At 30.9% G+C, this 20,529-nt stretch overlaps 1 protein-coding gene and 2 pseudogenes across 1 annotated transcript; 2 read left to right on the top strand and 1 right to left on the bottom strand.

The window, feature by feature from the left end:
• The first annotated feature begins 5,337 nt into the window (after positions 1-5,337).
• Positions 5,338-9,464, top strand: LOC102665801 (NADPH:adrenodoxin oxidoreductase, mitochondrial-like; annotated as a pseudogene).
• A 1,585-nt stretch (positions 9,465-11,049) lies between these two features.
• Positions 11,050-12,568, bottom strand: LOC100794679 (unknown seed protein USP-like; annotated as a pseudogene).
• Positions 12,569-14,995: 2,427 nt separating this feature from the next.
• On the top strand, positions 14,996-17,877 carry LOC100818662 (embryonic abundant protein USP92). Its single transcript, XM_003530563.5, has 2 exons — positions 14,996-15,376; positions 17,183-17,877. Exons 1-2 carry the CDS (start codon positions 15,330-15,332, stop codon positions 17,631-17,633), a joined length of 498 nt encoding a protein of 165 aa, XP_003530611.2. The 5' UTR covers positions 14,996-15,329; the 3' UTR covers positions 17,634-17,877.
• The last annotated feature ends 2,652 nt before the right edge of the window (positions 17,878-20,529 follow it).

Below are 20,529 nucleotides of genomic sequence, written 5' to 3'. Positions count from 1 at the left end.
AATAATAATAATAATAATAATAATAATAATAATAATAATAAATAAATAAATAAAAAAATAAATTGATTCTATGATGCTCAAGATTTTTTGGTGTGACCAGGAAGTATCTTTTAAAAGTTAAGTACAAGCAGAAAAATAAAGTAAAAACCTCAAAATACAATACATTACTAAAAGTTACTAATTAAAAGTTTGAAAGATAATAAACTAATTTATTGAATTATAAGTATTTGATAATAAAAAATTGAGAGAAGATAATTTTTTATTAAAATAATTGATAAAAATAAAATAATGAAAATAAACATGTTTACATGATATTTTATGTAAAAATTTATTTTGTTTTATGGATAAAAATATAGTTTTGGTAATTATAATATTATTTTTTCAATTAATTTTCCACTCTTATATTTCCTTCATATTGTGATTTTTGCTATTAATAATATATTATATCTTAAAATATAGTTTTGATAATATATATATATATATATATATATAAATCTATTGTGATTTTTTTTCAATTAAATCTTTTTTCTTTCTTTTCTTTTATTTTTTTCTCTTTCATTCTTTTTTCTTTTAGTTTTCTCTCTCTCTCTCTCTCTCTTTAGAAATGCAAGAACTTAATTGTTTTATTTTACACAAACTATTTCAATTTATAGTTCTTACTGTTAGGAATACAAGGGAGGTAAAATACTATACAAGAATCTACATAAAGCGAAGAGAGCTATCGAACTTCTCCAATGTCTAACAGACAAACTGAAAATTTGCTTAGTCCTGATAGTAGGACACCAACATGCATGTATCCATCTTACCTCCACATTTGATATTCATCTTGCACTTCTAAACTTGGTGAGGAGTAATGCATTCCCTATAATGAAAAATAAATGCCTACATCTAGGTACATTTAGATACATTGTTGGAGATCTATGATATCCAGTGAAGGAAATTAAAGTGGTGTTGATTATGACACCATAAGATTGAGGTTGTTTTCTTTTTCCTTGAATAACAAAATAAGGGACCTGGTTACAATCTTTGCCAAGAAAAATCATCACAATGCATACCATGGAGAATCAGTTTTTTTTCCCAGTAATTTTCAGTTTTTCACAAGAACTACTACATGAGGCATGGGACAGAATACAGATACAATGAATTATCATAAGTGATTAGTGTGGACTTCACCGTAGATAAAAGTGTTTACTAGAGTTTGAGCGATGAGTAAAACCATTAGAACTAAGATATGGATCACTAGAATAAGAGAGTCATCCTTAGGTTCTTTAGAACAGCAACTGAGACATATGTCTCATTCTTTTAAGTTTATTGCTTTTTAGGTTAAGAAAATGGGCATTATTTGAAATAGAGCCGACAGTAGATTGTAGAAAGGAGATAGTTTAATTGTCCTAATGCACGGGAGTTTGGTTTACAATTTATGTATCTTCCTTCTAATATCTTGTAGGACACCTTCCAGCACTAGTTGAGTTATATTATGAATGTTGTTAATTTTCAGTAACTTTTATTATTTTTTAGTATAGAGGAATGGTCAAGTTATTCTAAGAGTAATTCTTTTATAATTATTTTTCATCTTAATTATTTATTTTCTTGAAATCTAATAATCATTAATGATTAGATTTCAAAAAAATGAATGATTATAATGAAGAGTAATTTTTAAAAATGTTATTCTTGTCTTTGAGTAAATTGATTTCTTTTCATAATGAGTAAAATTAATTACTTATTAGAATTATTAGATCTTGAGAAAATAAATGGTGATGATGAAAAAAAATTACTCCTAAAATAAATTGATCATTTCTCATTTATATAAAATAGTATCTTTAGAGTTAATCATTACACACCACTTGAGCCTTAGCATCAAGACACCACTATTCAAAATTTAAAAACACTACATATAATTCGAGGTGACAAAATGAATGAATCTGATAAACTTTAATTTGAATTAAAATAGATTTCATTAAAACAATTCATTAATCCATTTTAACTCTTCAAAAAATTATTTAGAAAATTTGATCCATCAAAGATCCTTTGGATAAAAATTTAAAAAGTAGTTCCAATTTATGTTGACCAAAATATTTTTTTTTTAAAATTTGTATCAACATATAGTTTTTGAACAATTTTTTCAAAATAAATTTAAGAATGATTTAAATATGAAAAATGTATGTTGGATTGATTCTAATCCATTAAGTATTGATTGGAGAATTCAATGGATTTTAAAAAATAATGCATATATCATTAATCATTCATAAAATTAAATAGATGGATTAAATCTAATTCATTTGAACTTTTTATTTGGAATGAATGGATTGGATGAATGGCATAAATAAATTGATTTGTCACTACTCCATACAACACGATAAAAGTCATATATACATTTAACATTTTGATTTTTCATATATCAGTTTTGGTGGACCTTATAACTAAAAAGAAATAACACATAAGAAATTCTTTTATTCGGGCACAACTTTGTTGAATGATTGATACCTTGATCTAGTTTTCAAGGGTTTGGTGGTCAGATCATTTCTTAATTATCTTTCACAATCATTTTTAAGATGAAAGAAAATTAAACCTGTAATTTGATGTTAAGAGATCTGTTTTAGTAATCATAAAGTCTCACATTGCTTAAAAATTGAGATCACAGATTATTTATAAACACTATTTCCTTTTAATCTACCAAGGTGTCTTTTACAAAAATAATACTGTGACACCTAATAAGCACCTAAGTGGATAATACCTCAGGAGACCCTAATAATACTCCAAAACAATATTCCTACTATTGTCTAATCAAAAGTTATGAAAAAGACAGTTTAACACTAATCAAGAACTTATGAAAGCCAAAAATCACAATTTTTCTTTTTTCTTAATTAGGTTGATAATGGGAAAATGTAGTAGTATAATACTAGCAATGTCTTGATTATAAAGTATAGAATTTTTTTTTTCTTTTTTGAAAGTGGAGAGAGATTGACCTGAAAATTAGTTAAGGAGGTCAGACAGACGGTTTGTGGGTCCGGGTTGGCTGTAGTAGTCCGAAAGAGTTCTATACAAAGGGAACTCCTTTCTATTTGGGCTTTTCAGTGTTTTTTGGATACAACTACTCAATCGTATTGGTGTGGGCCCTATTACATGGCCCACTTTGTCTCGTTTCCTATACATATAAAGCAAAAAGCCAAAAATGACACTTCTTTTTCCCTCTCCCTTTTTCTAAAGAATAAAATAAAATTTCTCTGTTCCAAAATCAACATCGGGTCCATGCTCTAATTATTTCTCTTGCTTTTTCGTTTTTTACTCTTAAATTTCACAGCCACAAATTATTGATTTATAGTAGTTTTTAAACATGCAAATTACTACGTCATCCGTACGTCATTTGTGACCTCTCACATTCCCTCATTAACCCGACCCGCCAATCACTTAATTTAATACGTAAACTATACATTTTGTTTGTTGCAATTTTGCATTCTTTTTCGTTAATTCCCCTGAAGTATTTTTTAATTAATTAATTACTTTCCTTCCCCTAAAAAAAATTACTTTCCTTCAATTTTAATTTAGATTTAGATATTAAAATTTTAAATAAACGTCAAGAGAAATATTATTTATCTTACGCGTGACTTTATGTGATTCTGTATTTATTTTAAAGTTTTTTTCTTAATATCACGCAACCCTCCAAATAGTTAGAAGATAAAATAGAAAGAATTTCATTGTATCAATAAATTAACTAAAAAGCTAATTTAAAGTGTATTTTTTTATTACTTTTTATTGTAATTTGTATTTTTATTAATATTTATGCCTACCACTTTATTTTAATTTTGGAAAAATCTCTAAATAGTTTCAAAACCCAAAAAAAAATGATGAAAAATGATAGATAAATATTTTTTTTTTACTTTTTCAATTATTTATTTAACTGTATTATTTTATATAATTTTATCTGTAGGAATTAAAAATAATATTAAAAAATTTACTATAATTTACATATCATGTTCAAATAGGTAAGTTATATCTCCTTGACTTAAACGTGTTTTTTTTTTATACATATTATTAATTGAACGTAATTTTTTTAAACCTCATTAATTATTTATGAACTTTTTTTCTCCTATAAATATTTATGAACTTTTTTTTATATCTAAACACAAAGTCATAAACTTGCGAAACCATAATGCATCCGCAACAATTGAAGTCAAGACAATGTGCTTACAAGTTACAAAAGAGGTTATATAGCTTCTTGAAGGTATATACGTGTGTGCACTTTATATTTACTTTAAAGTGGGAGAATAATGTATTTTATAAATTCAGCAAAAAAAAAAAGGATGCATTTTATACGATCATTTTATCTTGCAACTTAAATTGACTTTAGAAGGTCAGTAATTGGTAAAAGAAAAAGATTGAATTTGTTAACTTCAACAATCTCATTCTCGGGTAACCTACGTATAAGAACCTTTTTAATTAACATTGCTAAAGGCAATATATATGCTACCGTTAAACCCGTGCACTTGCTTTTCAGATTTAATTATCTTTCCTAAATGGAATAACTTTTCTTTCATTATGGAAAAGCTCAAGTGACACAAAAGTATACATTGCAAAGAAGATTCCAAGCCCGCTAAAAGGTTAAAACTGTTGAAATAAGTAGAGTCTAAATAAATTGAGGAAAAGAAAATTAGAAGATAAAATGTCGTTAATTTTTTTAGTTAAAATTAACTTATGCACTTTATCTATTACAAAAGTTGATAGGCTTGCTAAATGACTTGTCCTTCGATAGACAGTTAAGGATCTTTGAGGTTGTTCCTCATTTTATTTCAAACGTTGTTTTCGCAGATATAAGCGTATTAGTTTTTTCACGTGATTTCTAGTTATTTTCTTGGGACTTTGTCCCTCCCATTCACATAAAAAAATCTATTAGAAAAGTAAAAGTTAAATAAAAATAATTTCTGTTAAAGTGTCTGAGTTAATTTGAGTCTACAATAGAAACTCAATTTATTTTATCCTCTAATAAATATTTATGTAGAAGTCCTTGCCAACAATTTTAATATTTTGCAACCCTGTGACTTGAGTCGTGTATGTGACATTTTCTTGCAAGGTTAGTGTGCGTTGACCGGGAAACAAGGCAATCCTTTTCATTGCATGTAGTGACTGTGGAGATGCCAATATGCTGTGCTATAATGGTAGTTGTTCGTAGGTTTCTCTGCATCATTAAGCATGCGGGTCCTTTAATTGGGCTGGTTAAGATTTTAACACAAATTTAAATGGTTAATTAATTTAGGATTTCTTTTAGTTAAAAGTTAAATTAAAACCTATCCAAATTCTAAATGACTTCTTGTTGTGATTCTTCGTCTTGAGTTGTTTGATTTTAGTCTAAACTCTAAACAACCAACAAGATATGAAATGGTTGCTAAGTGCTAACTTAAACATATGTTATATGGGTTTTACCGAAGGATATCCTACTTAAAAAAAAAAAAAAAATTCTAAACTCTAAAGATTGGGCAACGACAATGAAGTTTTGGGTCACAGATAGGCCCAATTCAATTGGACTTGTCAGCCCAAAACGACCTATCCAACATACCAATCCAGACCCGAAGCTAATAAAGTGGGATCGCTTGGATGTTTGTGAATGTGATTTCCTCCCAAGTCCCAACATTGCACTCGTGTATTTCTTCTCCCATATTATATATTCTTTATTTTTTGTTCTCTCAGATTATAAAATGCAAAAAATGGGAATTTTGGGGGCTAGAAGTTGGCTCTGTAGGAGCATTTCTTCAAGTCCATTGCGGGTGTGTGTTGTTGGAAGTGGTCCTGCTGGTTTCTACACTGCCGAGAAGGTAAAGCTCTATTCTTTACGCTTCAAATTTGAAAATGGATAGATAACTGTAACCGAATTGGGTTGTTTGGTTTGTAGATGTTGAAGGCTCACCAACAAGCACAAGTTGATATCATTGACAGGTTGCCCACGGCTTTTGGGTTGGTTCGCTCCGTTGTTGCACCCGATCACCCTGAAACCAAGGTCTTTTCTTGTTATTTGCAAAATTGAACTTCTTAGTTGTGTTCTGGCTAGTTGTATAGAACAAGAAATAGAGTAAAAACCCCAGGTCACACAAGTCCCTAAAATGCAAAAAAATTCAACCTAGTCCCTGAGAACCACACATGTTGTCAAACTGAATTGGTTGCAGTTGTGAGGATCACGCGTTCACACAATCAGTAAATTGGATTCTGTTGGTTGAAGAACGGACAACTCAAGTCTCAAATGCATGTTTTAAGTTCCAATTATGAGATACAATATGAGCTGTCCAATCTTTTTCCAATGGTTCCAATACGTTGTCTGCATGAATGTGTGATTCTCACCACTGCAGCAATATGGATCTGTGATGTCTATGCCTTTGGTCTTGTGAGGGACTAATCTATGAAACTCGGACACGGGACATGGCTAAATCTAAAACATAGGACATGGGAATACGACATATATATATATATATATATATATATATATATATATATATATATATATTATCAACATGACAAAAATGTAAATTGATGATTAAGATTTATATCAAGACAAACAAAGGGTGTATAAAAAATGCACGAAAGAAGAAGTCAACAAACTAGAAAAGAAAAACAAGTAGAAGTGACGAATAGAGGAACCACAAATGCGAAGTTAGCCAAGCAAGATGACCAGATGCCGCCGATGAGGCAATGACAAATGTAAAATAACCAATGACACTAGCGTACTCAAGAACATGAATGGATGTCATGCAAAAGGGACAAACCGCAAATGTAAATAGAAGATAAGAAGGTAGAACGTTGCATGAAAGAGGTTATCAAAATAAGTAAATTTTAAAAATAATTTTTTATAATCTAATCTTTTAGGTTGATTTTTAAAAAAATTGATAAAGAAAAATCAGAGAAGTGTCCATTGTATATCCATAGAAGTGCCCACTGCATATCCAACTATTTGGAGAAGTGTCATGGTGTGTCCAAGTCCAAAAAAAGAAATTGGACACGGCAAAAACGCGTCCGACACGTGGACACGACATTCAGTAGTGTCCAGGCTTTTGTGGGACTAATTTGTCTGGTGTGTCAGGGCTAATATATCTAATATTTGGGGTTCTTAGGGACTAGAGTGGGGATTTTTGCATTTGTAGGAACTATCGTGTCTGCTGCCAATTTTTTCAAGGATGGATTTTGAGGTTTACTTGAAGAAATATTTCAAAACTTCAATTTTTACTTTTTTGGTGCTACCGGGGGTTTCAATATATTTTCTTTGGTGAGAGTAACACTGTTGAGCTTAGTTTACCAGAAAACTTGCAACAAATTGTCATCAACCAGTTTTCAAAGGTGGCACAACATGAACGATGCTCATTTTTGGGGAATGTGACCCTTGGATCCAGCATTTCTCTCTCTGAATTACACGAGCTGTATCACGCGGTGAGGCGCTCTGGTTCGGGATTTTTTTTGTTGATGGTAACATACTAACATGTTAATGCAGATATTTGTCAGTTGTACCATCTTTTAGTTTATGAACTCGAGCAGGTTGTCCTTGCATTTGGTGCTGAAAGTGATAGAAGTCTTGGTATTCCAGGGGAGGTAAGCTTGATTCATTATGTGCTTTTCCTGAATTTGCTAGAATTTTTGTGTTTCATTGGTTTTGCCTGTGGTGTAAGCAATGACTTAATGCTTATTTATTTTGTGATGGCTATGCATTAACTGATAGTTTTAGTTACTCTTATTTCAATTTTTCTTAATATTCCTTTCCTTCTCAGAACTTGAAAGGGATACATTCAGCTAGAGAGTTTGTTTGGTGGTATAATGGGCACCCATATGGACAAAATCTTGAGCCAGACCTAAAGAGCACTGATACAGCTGTAATCCTTGGCCAGGTAACTTAACCTATTGTGTTCCTACTTCCTACATGCCCAAATTTTATAGTGAGACTTAGTTGAGCAATACTGTATTAGTTTCTTTCTAAGAAAAGACACCTGTGATGAATGTTAGACTAAAGAACATACTTGTGCTGTGAAGATGAGCTTCCCGAATATATAGATATAATTTTTAACTTGGATTTATGATTTTGTTTAATTTCAGGGAAATGTTGCTTTAGATGTTGCAAGGATTCTTTTATGACCTACTACAGAGTTAGCAACAACTAATATTGCCAGTCATGCTTTGGCTACAAGATGAGAGAAGATTAATTTCTTAAACAGGTGTTCCATCTAATTATTTTCACAACTATTTTTCCTCTTTATGCTTCTGCCGTTGGCTAACCAAATGATCAAATATTTCCAAGACCTCTGTCATATTGGCCAATTATTTTAATATTGGAAAAAAATGTGATATTCATAATCAACTCCTTGAAGTCTTTTTTTTTTTTTTTTACCTATAGGTAATGAACAATTAAACATATCTTATTTAAGTTAAAATTTATTCATAAATTGTGAAAAATATTGTTTAACTATAAAGTTGAGTTAGAAAAAAACTTCCTTGTAGATTGTAGTTGCAAGTCTATATTAAGAGCATTTTCATCTAAAAGAGGAAGGCGAGCCTTAAGTAACTATGATTGTATAATTTCCTTGGAAGAGATAAAGTTGTGTCGCTACATTTGGACCTATTATTAGAATTTATGAAACCTTTAATATTGAGAAAAAATTGTGATATTCATAACCAACTCCTTCAACTCTTGGAGGTGAAATAAAATTTCATGAAACAACATATATAGCATGCGTATACATTAACAAATATGAAGATAAATAAATTAACAAAAATATATAATGATTTTATTTGTTAAAATTAGCGTATTTTAAGTTTCTGGGAGATACACGTTCAAATGTTGGTCTGATGCCTTTGAGTTATATCTCTAACTCTTATGCTTCTTTTTCTCTAGGACCATGTTCTTTTTCTCTAGGACCATGTTCTATTGCTGTCAACCAAGGACTAACAATATATTTTAAAATGTCTACATGTATCCCTAAAGTGAGGCAATGTGATTATTTAAACAAAGGAACGTTCGAAAGACACAAATTAATCAACCTTATTAATTAAGCCTAACAAAAGTTCACATTCACTTTAAATTATATAAAACACTAATAGTTCAACTTTCACACAAGTGTGTGTGCGTGCCTGTGCATTTAGTTTTTGGCTTATAAAATGTCAATATTAAAGAAGATGACAAAAATCAAACACTTATGTCTATTAGATTTGAATTTAAATTCCAATGACTAATTTGAATTTGAATATCAATGTAATACAAAAAAACAATTTGTATATGAAGAAATATAAATTGTTTACATACCATCATTTGGATGCACCTCTCCGTTAATCTCCTTCTTTTTTCCAAGTTATATTATGTTTTTGCAGTGTCTATCATCTTTTCACATATTTGCATCTATCTTTTGAATATTTTTCAGCCGAATTATTTTTTACAACGGGAAAATCTACGCATCAGACAAATAAATATATCATAAAAGTGAAAATAAAAATCAACAAAACTCAGTATCAAAAGTCTTGCTATGTAGGACCAAAACTTTGAAGTATGCGATTGTGGAGAGGCTTTCACTATACAATGCAGTATGTGATTGAGGGAGTGTCATGCAATTCAGTCTTTCATGTGAAGATGCTTGCACATCCCCAAATTTGTTTGATCGAGTTTCCGTCGAGTGTCGCGCGATTCGAAGGGTTTGACCGAGGTTTCATGGAGTGTCTGCGATTGGGAGAGTGTCCTGTGATTCGGTCTTTCATGTGAAGATGCTTACACATCCCCAAATTTGTTTGACCGAGTTTTCGTCGAGTGTCGCACGATGTGGAGGGTCTGACTGAGTTTCATGGAGTGTTGTGCGATTTGGGGTTTGATGCGAAGTGTTGCGCGATTCAGAGGGTCTAACTGAGGTTTCATGGAGTGTCTGCGATTCGGTCTTTCATGTGAAGATGCTTGCACATCCCCAAATTTGTTTGAACGAGTTTTCGTCGAGTGTCGCGCGATTCAGAGGGTTTGACCGAGGTTTCATGGAATGTTGTGCGATTCGGGATTTGATGCAAAGAGGCTCGCACGATCCCAAATTGGAGGTCCTGCAATTCGGTCTTTGATGTGAATATGGTTCACAAAATACTGCTTCTATAACATCATCATCATAATCTCGAACGTAGAACTCTAATATTGATGAAAATCTAAAGAAAGTGAAACGTGAATGAATAAAGCGATCAAATTTTAGAAGGTTCTTCTGCGTCGAAGATCTGAAAAAGGACGAAGTCGTATGTGTAAAAAGGAATGCAGAAGACTGAGGCATTTGGAAGTGAATATCACTCAATTGAAATGTATTGTATAGAATTTTGGAAGATGGTAAGTATCACTCAATAAAAGAATGCTCTTCTTCTTCCACATCATCATTTTCGCTGACGTGACGATGTAATATGGAATAGGTCACCTTTTATATATTATAAATAGATGCCCTGCATTATATATCCAAAGGAGTTTCTTCTTTTGTTCCATCAACAAAACAAGTATCTCCATATATGCTACAGGCTAGATGAGGAAGTTATATATGTTGCTCGTTACTCAAAATACGAACTTAATATTAATTAACATATACATGTCTTATACGTACATCTAGCTAGCTGTTGATGTAAAATACTTTTTATGCAGTTGCAGACACAATTATGATTTTCAAAATCTTAATCGCGATCTTTCCTATCAAGTTTTTGTTGGCACATGCATCCGCTTGCAAAATAAGTTACATTTCTACTATTTAATCCATCTGAAGTTTTATTAATTGATTTATCAACTATTTATGCTTAGTAAAATAAATCAGGCAATCAAAAACTCTTTGAAAATGTCAATTTAAGAGGAAGCATTCTTCCCAAATTGATCAATATGCATCAGTACTGGTAAAATCAATCGAGCCTATCTCAAATAGTATATTTATAAGATGTGTGCTTTCCAATATTTAATTACAAGCCCGATGGAAGAATGAAAGTTCCTGTCGGTACTGATTAAAAAATTAAAAAAAGAAAATTTTTAATGTAAAAATTATAAAAGAACACAAAAAATAATCATAAATAACGCAATGTTATGCTTTCCAATGAAAAAACTTTTTTCCTTTTTAGTTCCTTTTAAGAACGAAGAACACTGCAAATATATTTATTGCATCAAAGCATCATCATAGCACGCTGCTGATCACAGGATGATGCTCCTTTTGGGTAGCAGACCCTAACACATTACTTTCACAACACAAGTAAATGATTATTTATTTTATACACAATCTCATTTTCATGGTGCCTAAGATGCATGGACTAATTAAACAACAACGTCAGTCTGATAGGCAGTGTCCTGTCCACAGCTAAATTGGGTACCCACAAAATGGCCTTGCTGCCAAGGAAATGGCAAACAGGGTTAATTTCAGGATCAACTCCCATGGTTTCACGAAGCATTTACTGATTCATGGTCGAAGTATCCGAGTGGCAAACGACAGTGTCCTAGTTTTGGTTCCATCACCAGCCACCATTGGAACAATGAAAGCTGTTGTTCCATGGACTACATGGCAATAAAACACTGCCGTTCTGAAATTGAGCCTATGACACATCACTGCTTTGCCTCCAAGATTTTGCACTCCTTCCACAGTGTATTGCTCTTGCTTGTCCACAAAGGGAACTTGAAAGTACTTGAATGTTCTTTCCCAGCTTTGAAATGGCGAAACCGATTAATGCTCTCAAGGATTTTGCACAAAAACTTGCGTTCTCCCTCAACGTGCTCTCTCATCATGCATATATCAGCAAAAGTGTGTCCTTTTTCTATGTCTTTGATTTCCAAGCCCTTTAACCATGCGAATACAGTAAAAGGTTGTGTAAAGGGACTCTTGCTGAATTGTACATTCATTGTTTTCTCGGGATGAAGGTCCTCTTCATAGAAGAAGGTTTTCGGGTACTGCGTATCAACAATTTGCATGGGGAGATTATCAATTTCAACACCTGTATCGTAATAATAATAAAAAATATATATATCTATTTTTCTTCTCGTGTTTGCTACTTCGCAATCACATGCAACACAAACCAAACCTGACATTCTAACACGCTAAGAACAAATAAACAAGAATCAATCATCTAGAGTTGATGATTCATCAAGATGCAACAAACCTTCAGGGCCAGGCTTTACAAGGTCTCTAAGTGCACTGGGAATGGGAGTGTTTGGCTAAACAGCATGCCAAAAATCTTCGTCTGGGAGCGATGATTGGGCATGGCATTCTCTTGCAAGAGCAAGCTGCTACAACATATATACATTAGCATAAGTCTCATGTCTTAACAATATCATTGTACTGGCACATGGAATGATAGAAATAGAGCATAATGTTGATTTTTTTTATTCATAGAAAATAATCCAACTCAGGTATTTAGAAATTTATACTAATTCTTATATATACTTGTTGTTTAAGTTTCTGATCACGTTAGAAAAAGTAGTTAAAGTTGACAAGGGCATGAAAATTGAAAATAAAAGGCTTCATAGCCCTAATTAACACTAATTACAGCGAAGAGAACAGAAATAGAGATCACTAAGAAATGAAGTTCCATTTTTGCAATAAATGAGGGATAGCGGAAAATTTGTGATCCCAACTCCTGCAGGGATGATGACATATATAGTGGCTAGGTTTGGATTGTTAGCTCTTGAAAAATATTAGAGTGGACGCTCGGAAGACTAGTTTTATGTTATTTTATTTTGAAAAGGGATGTTTAATTAGAAAACTAGATTCCATATAAAATATACCTTAAATTCTAGGATTTTTAAATATTTTTTATCCGTAAAAATTAAAAATAATATTAAAAGATTTATAATAATTTATAAATTATTCTCAACTAATGAGTTAGATCTATTGACTTTTAACACTTTCTTAAACAAATTAAATTGTAAAATTGAAAAAGAATGTATTACTTTATTTATTCAAGTTTAAAAAAGATGGAAAACAATAAATTGTCCATTAATTAAGTGTTTTTTTCTGTATTATTAATTTTCATTTAATTAACTACTGTTTATTTATTTAAATTAAAAATATACTTTAGTAATAATTAGTATTCATTTTTTAATGTTTTTTATATATAAAATATATATTTTTTTTAATATATAAAATATAACATATATTTTATATATTTTCAAAAATAATTTTTTTATATTTTTTAATATGAGGTTTAAAATCAATCATGTGAATTTTAAATATGTAATTATTCAAAAATAATTTCATTATTTATAGTAATCCTACTTGATTTGGAATCTTTATAAAATAATAAAAATATTTTCCTCTCAATAACTTCAAACTACCATAATTAGATATCTTTATCTATATACTAAGTACTTAATGGTGTATCTATTTATACATTATTCTTACAAATTATAAAAAATCTCTCAACTATCTTAACTTTATCGTTCTCTCAACTTTATCTTCGTAACTTTCAATCACTTTTAATATACCCTATTTTATCTTTATTTTTATATTTAGTTTCAAATTTCAATATTTATTTTTAAAAATATCAATAATTAAAAATAATCTTATATCATAGTTTAAAATGTTTATTAGAAATTTAAATATAATTTATATATTTAAAAGTATATATATCTTAATATATTTTAATCATAATAAAATTTATAATTAAAAATATTTATTTGTCATATATTTCTTATTATATACAAAACAAATATTTATATTTTTCAATTCAAAGACTAAAAAAATATTTAATTATATAAATTAATATATGAGTCACTCTTAGTATGCCTCTAGTGTCGTTTCTCGTGTCCTGCATTTAAATTAATTAATATTACAAGAGTCACTCTGTTTGCATAAACAAATAGGTAGGGGTAGTAAAGAAATGTATATAGTGACAAAATAGCAACGTTAATTATATGTTGCAGAATGCTCGACAACAAGATAGTAGTACGTACTACGCCTATGGCATGGGTGCTGCCACTGCAAAGTTCCCATAAGTGTAGCTCAATTGCATGTCACCCTTATTTCTCTAGTATCCTTACTAAGCATACAATGAAGTTTTACAATGTTTATTAAGTTACGTACTATCATTTTAGATCTTGATTGAGCAATGGCTTGGGCCTGTTCATATTTAATTTGGTGTTGGAAAATTGATTCTAGATTCAGAATTGGACCTCGCGTGGTCTGCATAACCAAATCCATCGCAAAGAAATGTATTGATGAAAGTGAACAAATACAGGACGCCATTATGTGTATAAAATATGAATTAAAATGGGTCAATTTCATCGAGTTTCTGAAACTATCCCAAATCTGCAGCGGCGTGAAAAGGAAACAAAAAAAGAAAAGAAGAAGAAGAAGGATAAGCAATCATTTCAAGTTTTATATTGGCACATTTGGGTAGGGAGGATACGATAACGTTTTGAGTGGATCTCGTTACGTAAGGAAACTGCTTCCACTGTCTCTCTCCAAGCTGCAAGCCTCAACAAGACAACAACAAACAAACATGGCTGATAAAAAAAACAAATAAAGGTTACATAATTATAAATTTCATACTTAAATATATTTATTCTTATCATAAAATTCATAAAAATTTTAATATATTTTTCATTCTCATAAAATTATAATGTGCTATTTTTTTAATTTATCTAAAACAATTTGTTGAGCGGAAGCACTTTGAGTGGAACAGAAATTTTCCAAAAGTTTTTAAAAAATAAGTAGAGAGAGTACTGCAAGCTTGTTTTATTATTTGTTAAATAAGAAAAATAAATTTTTTAAATAATTAAGATAAAATCTAATATATGAAATAATTTAAAGCAATAAATAACCTATAATTTTAACTTTAGTGATTAAGATTTTTTTTTTCTATCTCCTCACAAAAACATAAGTCCATAGTTGTTTTTTTTAGTGTTAGCTAGTAACAGCCACAATAATATGTATGTAGAGAGAAGAGGAAAGATTCACTTATTCTATTCAGAGTTACTTTTTATTTTGACCACAACACAACAATTCATGATGGACAAAATCCAATTGAGGATATGTAAAATGCAATACTGACGGGTCCCTTTTCCAGGCAGAAAAGGCATTTGGTCATGGTGCTTGTATTTGAAATTCAGAGGGAGCTTATGTTGCTGCAAAGGCATTTGGTCATGGTGCTTGTATTTGAAATTCAGAGGGTGCTTATGTTGCTGCAAGAACGTCTGTAAATACTGGTATGCCACCAGTAGTTGAAGCAGAAGCATCCTCCTTGCTAGAAGCCATTTTGTGGGCTAAGGAGTTGTACTTTTTGAAATAGATTGCAAGCATCTATTTGACCGTTTGCATGCGCCAACATCATTAGATAATGAATTGGGAGCTTGTACTTGGCGCAGAACAAGGAAGGGACTTCTGAAAATGGTCCTGAAACACAAGCAATCTCATCAAATCGGACCAAGATGCAAGTAAATATAATTACCCTTTTTTATAAGATTTTATTTCAATCATTTTCTGCATTAAATATTTTTTTACTAAATTAAATGTCATGAATTGTCTCTTTTTCACTTCTACATGGAGATCGGAGAAGATAAATAAACTCTCATCAATAATGTTAATCTCATCAATAATGTTAAGAATAAATTTAATGTTAATACCCAAATTTAACCAATTTTTTAATAGTTAAGCATAAATGAGTCACCAACTTTATAAATAAAAAACGGGAGAGAGTACGTACTTTAAACAATGATTTTGTTTCAAATTGCTTTTAGTTTGTTTTACCGTTAATTCTATTTAGTAACTAAGGTTTTATAATATTTAGAATTGGGTAGATAAATTAAATTTTGAATGTAGTTGAAATATGACAACCTAAAGAACTCTTTTTTTTTATTATTTACTTTCGTGTCACAAACTTTAGAAATTTTACCACAAACTTATAAACTTGATGAATGACCTCTTAAAAAGAAAGAATCAATGATTTTAGTTTATTATTATATTTAATTTCATAAGATATATACTAGTTAATTTTTTACTAAACTAATTTTAGATAACTTTTAATAATAAAAATTAGTCATTTGTTGATTTTGATTATAATGTGTTTAGTACTTTAGTTTTAGCCTTCCCCGAATAATTTATTTTGGTTACGTCCATGCATGTTATAATCTATTATTTATTGTACCATTAGGATATGATGACATAATTTTGTCTCTTTTCCTATCTTGTTACTTGGTGTATTTTTTATCTTGAGAGTAGGGGTAGAAATATGTCAGATCAGGCTTTAAAAAATTTGAGCCTAGCCTATGATGAATTTTTTAGGCCTGAGCCTGACCTATAGCCTATCAAATCAAAGACTTTTATTTTAGTTCGACCTGACCTTTTTAAAAGTTTAGCCTGACCTGATAGCCTTTTTATATTTGTTTGCTTTGGGATAGAAAAATAGGAAAGTTAATGAAAAAGGAAACGTTAACCAGAGGGAAAGCAGTAATATACAGACACCTAAATTGTAATTAAAATCTTACTTGATTATAGGAATAAAAGTTATGGAGCAATAATATGTAATCAAGTAAAAATAATTGTATCCAAAAAATAATATAGTATAAATTGGTACCAAATATATATAGGCCAACCTATCAAGCTTATAAGACTTTTTAACAAGTTTAAGTCTCGTCTATTTAATTTAATAAACTTTTAAAAAAGTCTGAACCTAATCTTTTAATTAAATATGTCAGTTTAGACCAGACTTTATGTAGGTCAGGACGTAGGCCCTTGTAGACCGGCCTGGCCTATTTCCACTCTACTTGAGAGTGGAGTTGGATTTGAATTTAGGAGGACCATTCTAGATGACCAGGTAAGAGAATGTATAATAATAAAATATGTAATCATGCCTAGGTGGTGGTTCATGCAAAATATATTTTATTTATTGTTTTAACGAGATAATTAAAGGTCTAGATAAAATGCATTATTTTAATTTTTTTGTTTTAGACAAAATAAATTATTTGATTTCTTAAAAAAATGAAAGTATGCAACTAATCATGTCTAGCTCGTGGTTCATGCAAACATATTTTATTCATTGTTTTAACGAGATAAAGGTCTAGATAAAATGCATTATTTTAATTTTTTTGTTTTAGACAAAATAAATCATTTGATTCCTTAAAAAAATGCAAGTATGCAACTAATCATGTCTAGCTCGTGGTTCATGCAAAACATATTTTATTCATTGTTTTAACGAGATAAAGGTCTAGATAAAATGCATTATTTTAATTTTTTTGTTTAAGGGAAGGACCCAAGGGAGAAGACAAATACTGTGCAGAATCCTTGGAAACCCTAATGAACTTTGTCATTTCAAAGCTTGGAAAGAACGTTCAGGCATTTTCAAGCTCCTTCTTGAGTAAGCAAGAGGAATACACAGTGGAGGGAGTGCATAATCTTGGAGGCAAAGCAGTGATGTGTCATAGGTTGAATTTCCAAAAGGCTGTGTTTTACTGCCATGAAGTCCATGAAACAACAGCTTTCATGGTTCCATTGCTTGCCGGTGATGGAACCAAAACTCAGGCACTTGCTGTTTGCCACTTTGATACTTCGGTCTTGAACTTTGAATTGTTCCGTCAAATAATGAAAGTTGATCCTGGAACTAACCCTCTTTGCCATTTCCTTGGAAACAAGTCCATTTTGTGGGTTCCCAATTTAGCCACGGAGGGTGCCTCTCAGACTAAAATTGTTGTTTAATTAGTGCATCTTGGGCACCATCAGAAATGTGTGTATTATAAATAAATTATAATGTGATGTTGTGTATTTCTGCCCGCCGGCACTACCCTTTTTAGCTTAGAGCTGGAAATGGAGCTACGAACCTACGTGTACTGTTGTTAGTTTGGTACCCCACCGAAGCATGATTCATCTCGTGATCGACATGCTTTCATGATGTTGTGATCATTAATAATGCAATAAAAATGTACCGTGTTTCATGTTCTAATACTTTTTTCTCTCCCTAATATATTTGATTTAATATAAAAATTGATCTTAATCTTTTGATGATTCTTATCAACCCTCCTATATGGATGTTCAATAGAGTCTAATAGCTGATGCTTTAGGCATCTCTTTTCTTCATTGCAATTCAGCATAAAAAATATATATTTGATTTAATATTTTTATTTTTCAAAAAAAATTATATTAAAAAAGAATACATACCAAAAGTATCAGAATATTAATTAATAGAATGAAAGGAACATATAAAAGGAGTAAAAAAAAATCCAGAGTTGGAGTCCTCTTTTCTGGACTAAGCACACTGAGAGAAGCTGGAAGTCTCTATAAATTATTTATCTTATTAAATCTTTCAGAGTCAGATGTTCTTCTGGTATCCAACCAGCCTTAAATAATGGAGTTTCGTCAGCTAGGTTTTCTTTCAGCTCTTTTCCTAGTAAGCTTGTATCTTTCTTTAATTAATTAGTTGAATGCTTTTTGCTTAGAAATGTTTTAAGTTCAAAGAAAAAACACTTATTTTTAAAAGCTCTTGCTTAATGGATTATTTCTTTAATACTACTATGAGTTATATAGACCAAACACAGTTTAATAAAGAGTGAGGCTTCTTATAGCATTATTTATCTCAAACTTTCTTCCATCATGCATGTGCATGCTTAAAATATTGCAATATACAGGACTACAATTTTTTTTAGGATAATTGACTCTTTCAAATTGAAAGAATTAGATTAAAAATGAAAAAAAAAATCCTTTCATTATATGTTGATTGTTTGGCAAGTGTACCAAAATGTCTAAATAGTAAAGACTCAAAAGTCCGAATGTCAATTTCCGCACACTACTAAAAAAATTGGTTTCTACGACACAGTAACCACATCGGTCCTCCTAAACCGATGTGGTATAATAAGCAGTGCCAATTTCATAATTGTAAAGTTAGAAAACGAAGACGGTGATATACAAACTGGTCTTTGAATTGCAGAAACACTACTTTGACGACGTTGCTTTGATGAACACCGTTGTGTTTGGCACGACATTATAGTCACGTGACTGGAACAACACTCTCATGACCTCAGAAGACTTAGTTGTGCGCCCTAGCTATGTGAAGATTAGTTGAACAACACTCTCGTCACTCAGTTCGCATCGTGACTCAGCTCTCTCCATTCCTCAGTCATCGTCACTCCTTTGTCACCCCGACTTACGGTGGTCATCGTGACTCAGGTCACTCCTTCCGTGGTGGCGCACCCCTAGCCTATCGTGACTCAGGTCACCCCTTCCCCGCGTGTTTGCCTAAACTGAACCCTAGTTTTGTTGTAAGCTTTATTTTTTGTCCCTCTTTGACATTTGTAGTTATTTTTCGTTTTCATTCTTTTATTGAAAAAAGACAAAGAAGAAAACAAACTACTTCTTGTGATTTTAAAGAAATTATTAAAATTTGATGTTCATGAAGCTGATTTATTTTTTATTCGAATTGTTTTGGAGTCAATTTCAGGTCCGTTTTCCGCTCAACCCTCCAACAATTTTGCATTTCTTTGTTATTTTTAGGCAAGAGGGAGAAATGAAGTGATGTAGAGGCAATGTATATGGTCAATTAAATTTGTATGGAAGTGCTTTTCTGCTGAAGATAGACCTTGACAAGCAAATAGTATCTCGGTATTACACTCTCTTCTGTATTTGGAATAATCTAGATTCTTCTAACTGTTTTGATTTTCGAAACTATCTTAGACTCTTGGTCATAGTGGCATTGCTACATTCTATCTCCTTGAATGATGTATGGGCTTGTATTTAGTAGTATTTCTGAACAATGCTGAACCTATGTGAAATTGTAGGAAGAACACTTTATCCTTTTATCAAAGTATTTAGTATTATGTAGTAGTATTTAGTAGTATTTTCTACCCATGTTGAACCTCTTGGTCATACTTTTGATTTTTTTATGAAAGAATGAACATTATAGTTAAGTGTTTAGTAGTATTTAGTAGTATTTCTGAACCAATGGAGTTGTTCATATGATTTATCAATGTATTTACTAGTATTTTCTTATTGCTTTAGATATCTTCAATGATTTAAGTTCATCTATCAACTTTTGAATTTGTTAAAAGGAGTTGTTCATGCTCCAATGGAGGTCTTGTATCCGGTAACTATTTTGTTTCCCAGATTTATTTGTTTTGATTATTGATGGTGTCAACGTATTATCCCTACCTTATAAAGATACATATTCTATGAGGAAAGAAATGGATATGTATTAAATTGCATGTTTCTTGTTAATATTATATACTCTTTGATGATAATAACTCTCATAGCAAAATTACTGTATTTTGACTACAGGCAGGGTTGCCTTTGGTACAGCAATTCCTCTATATATTATAAACCAAAGCAAATTTATGTTGTTTGTTTGTGGTTTTAATTGTTTATCAGATTAAACTACCTTTTGAAAAACTCATACATGCTTTGAAAAACTTCCCCGAGGATGCAATAAATCCAGATACATTGTTACCACTAGCTTATTCTATCTAGGTCCTCTTCCTTTCTCTAACTCCTTGTTACGGACTATGAATGATATGAATTGGAGCAAGATGCACATTTTCCTTCACTTAATAACTTCTACATACATTTTTTTTGTCAAACTCAAAGTTACTTTCAAACTTGAATGTTA

This window comes from Glycine max, chromosome 8, assembly GCF_000004515.6.
Source record: "Glycine max cultivar Williams 82 chromosome 8, Glycine_max_v4.0, whole genome shotgun sequence".
In the NCBI taxonomy this organism is placed as follows: Eukaryota; Viridiplantae; Streptophyta; class Magnoliopsida; order Fabales; family Fabaceae; genus Glycine; species Glycine max.
This window is presented reverse-complemented; position numbering and strand designations above follow the sequence as displayed.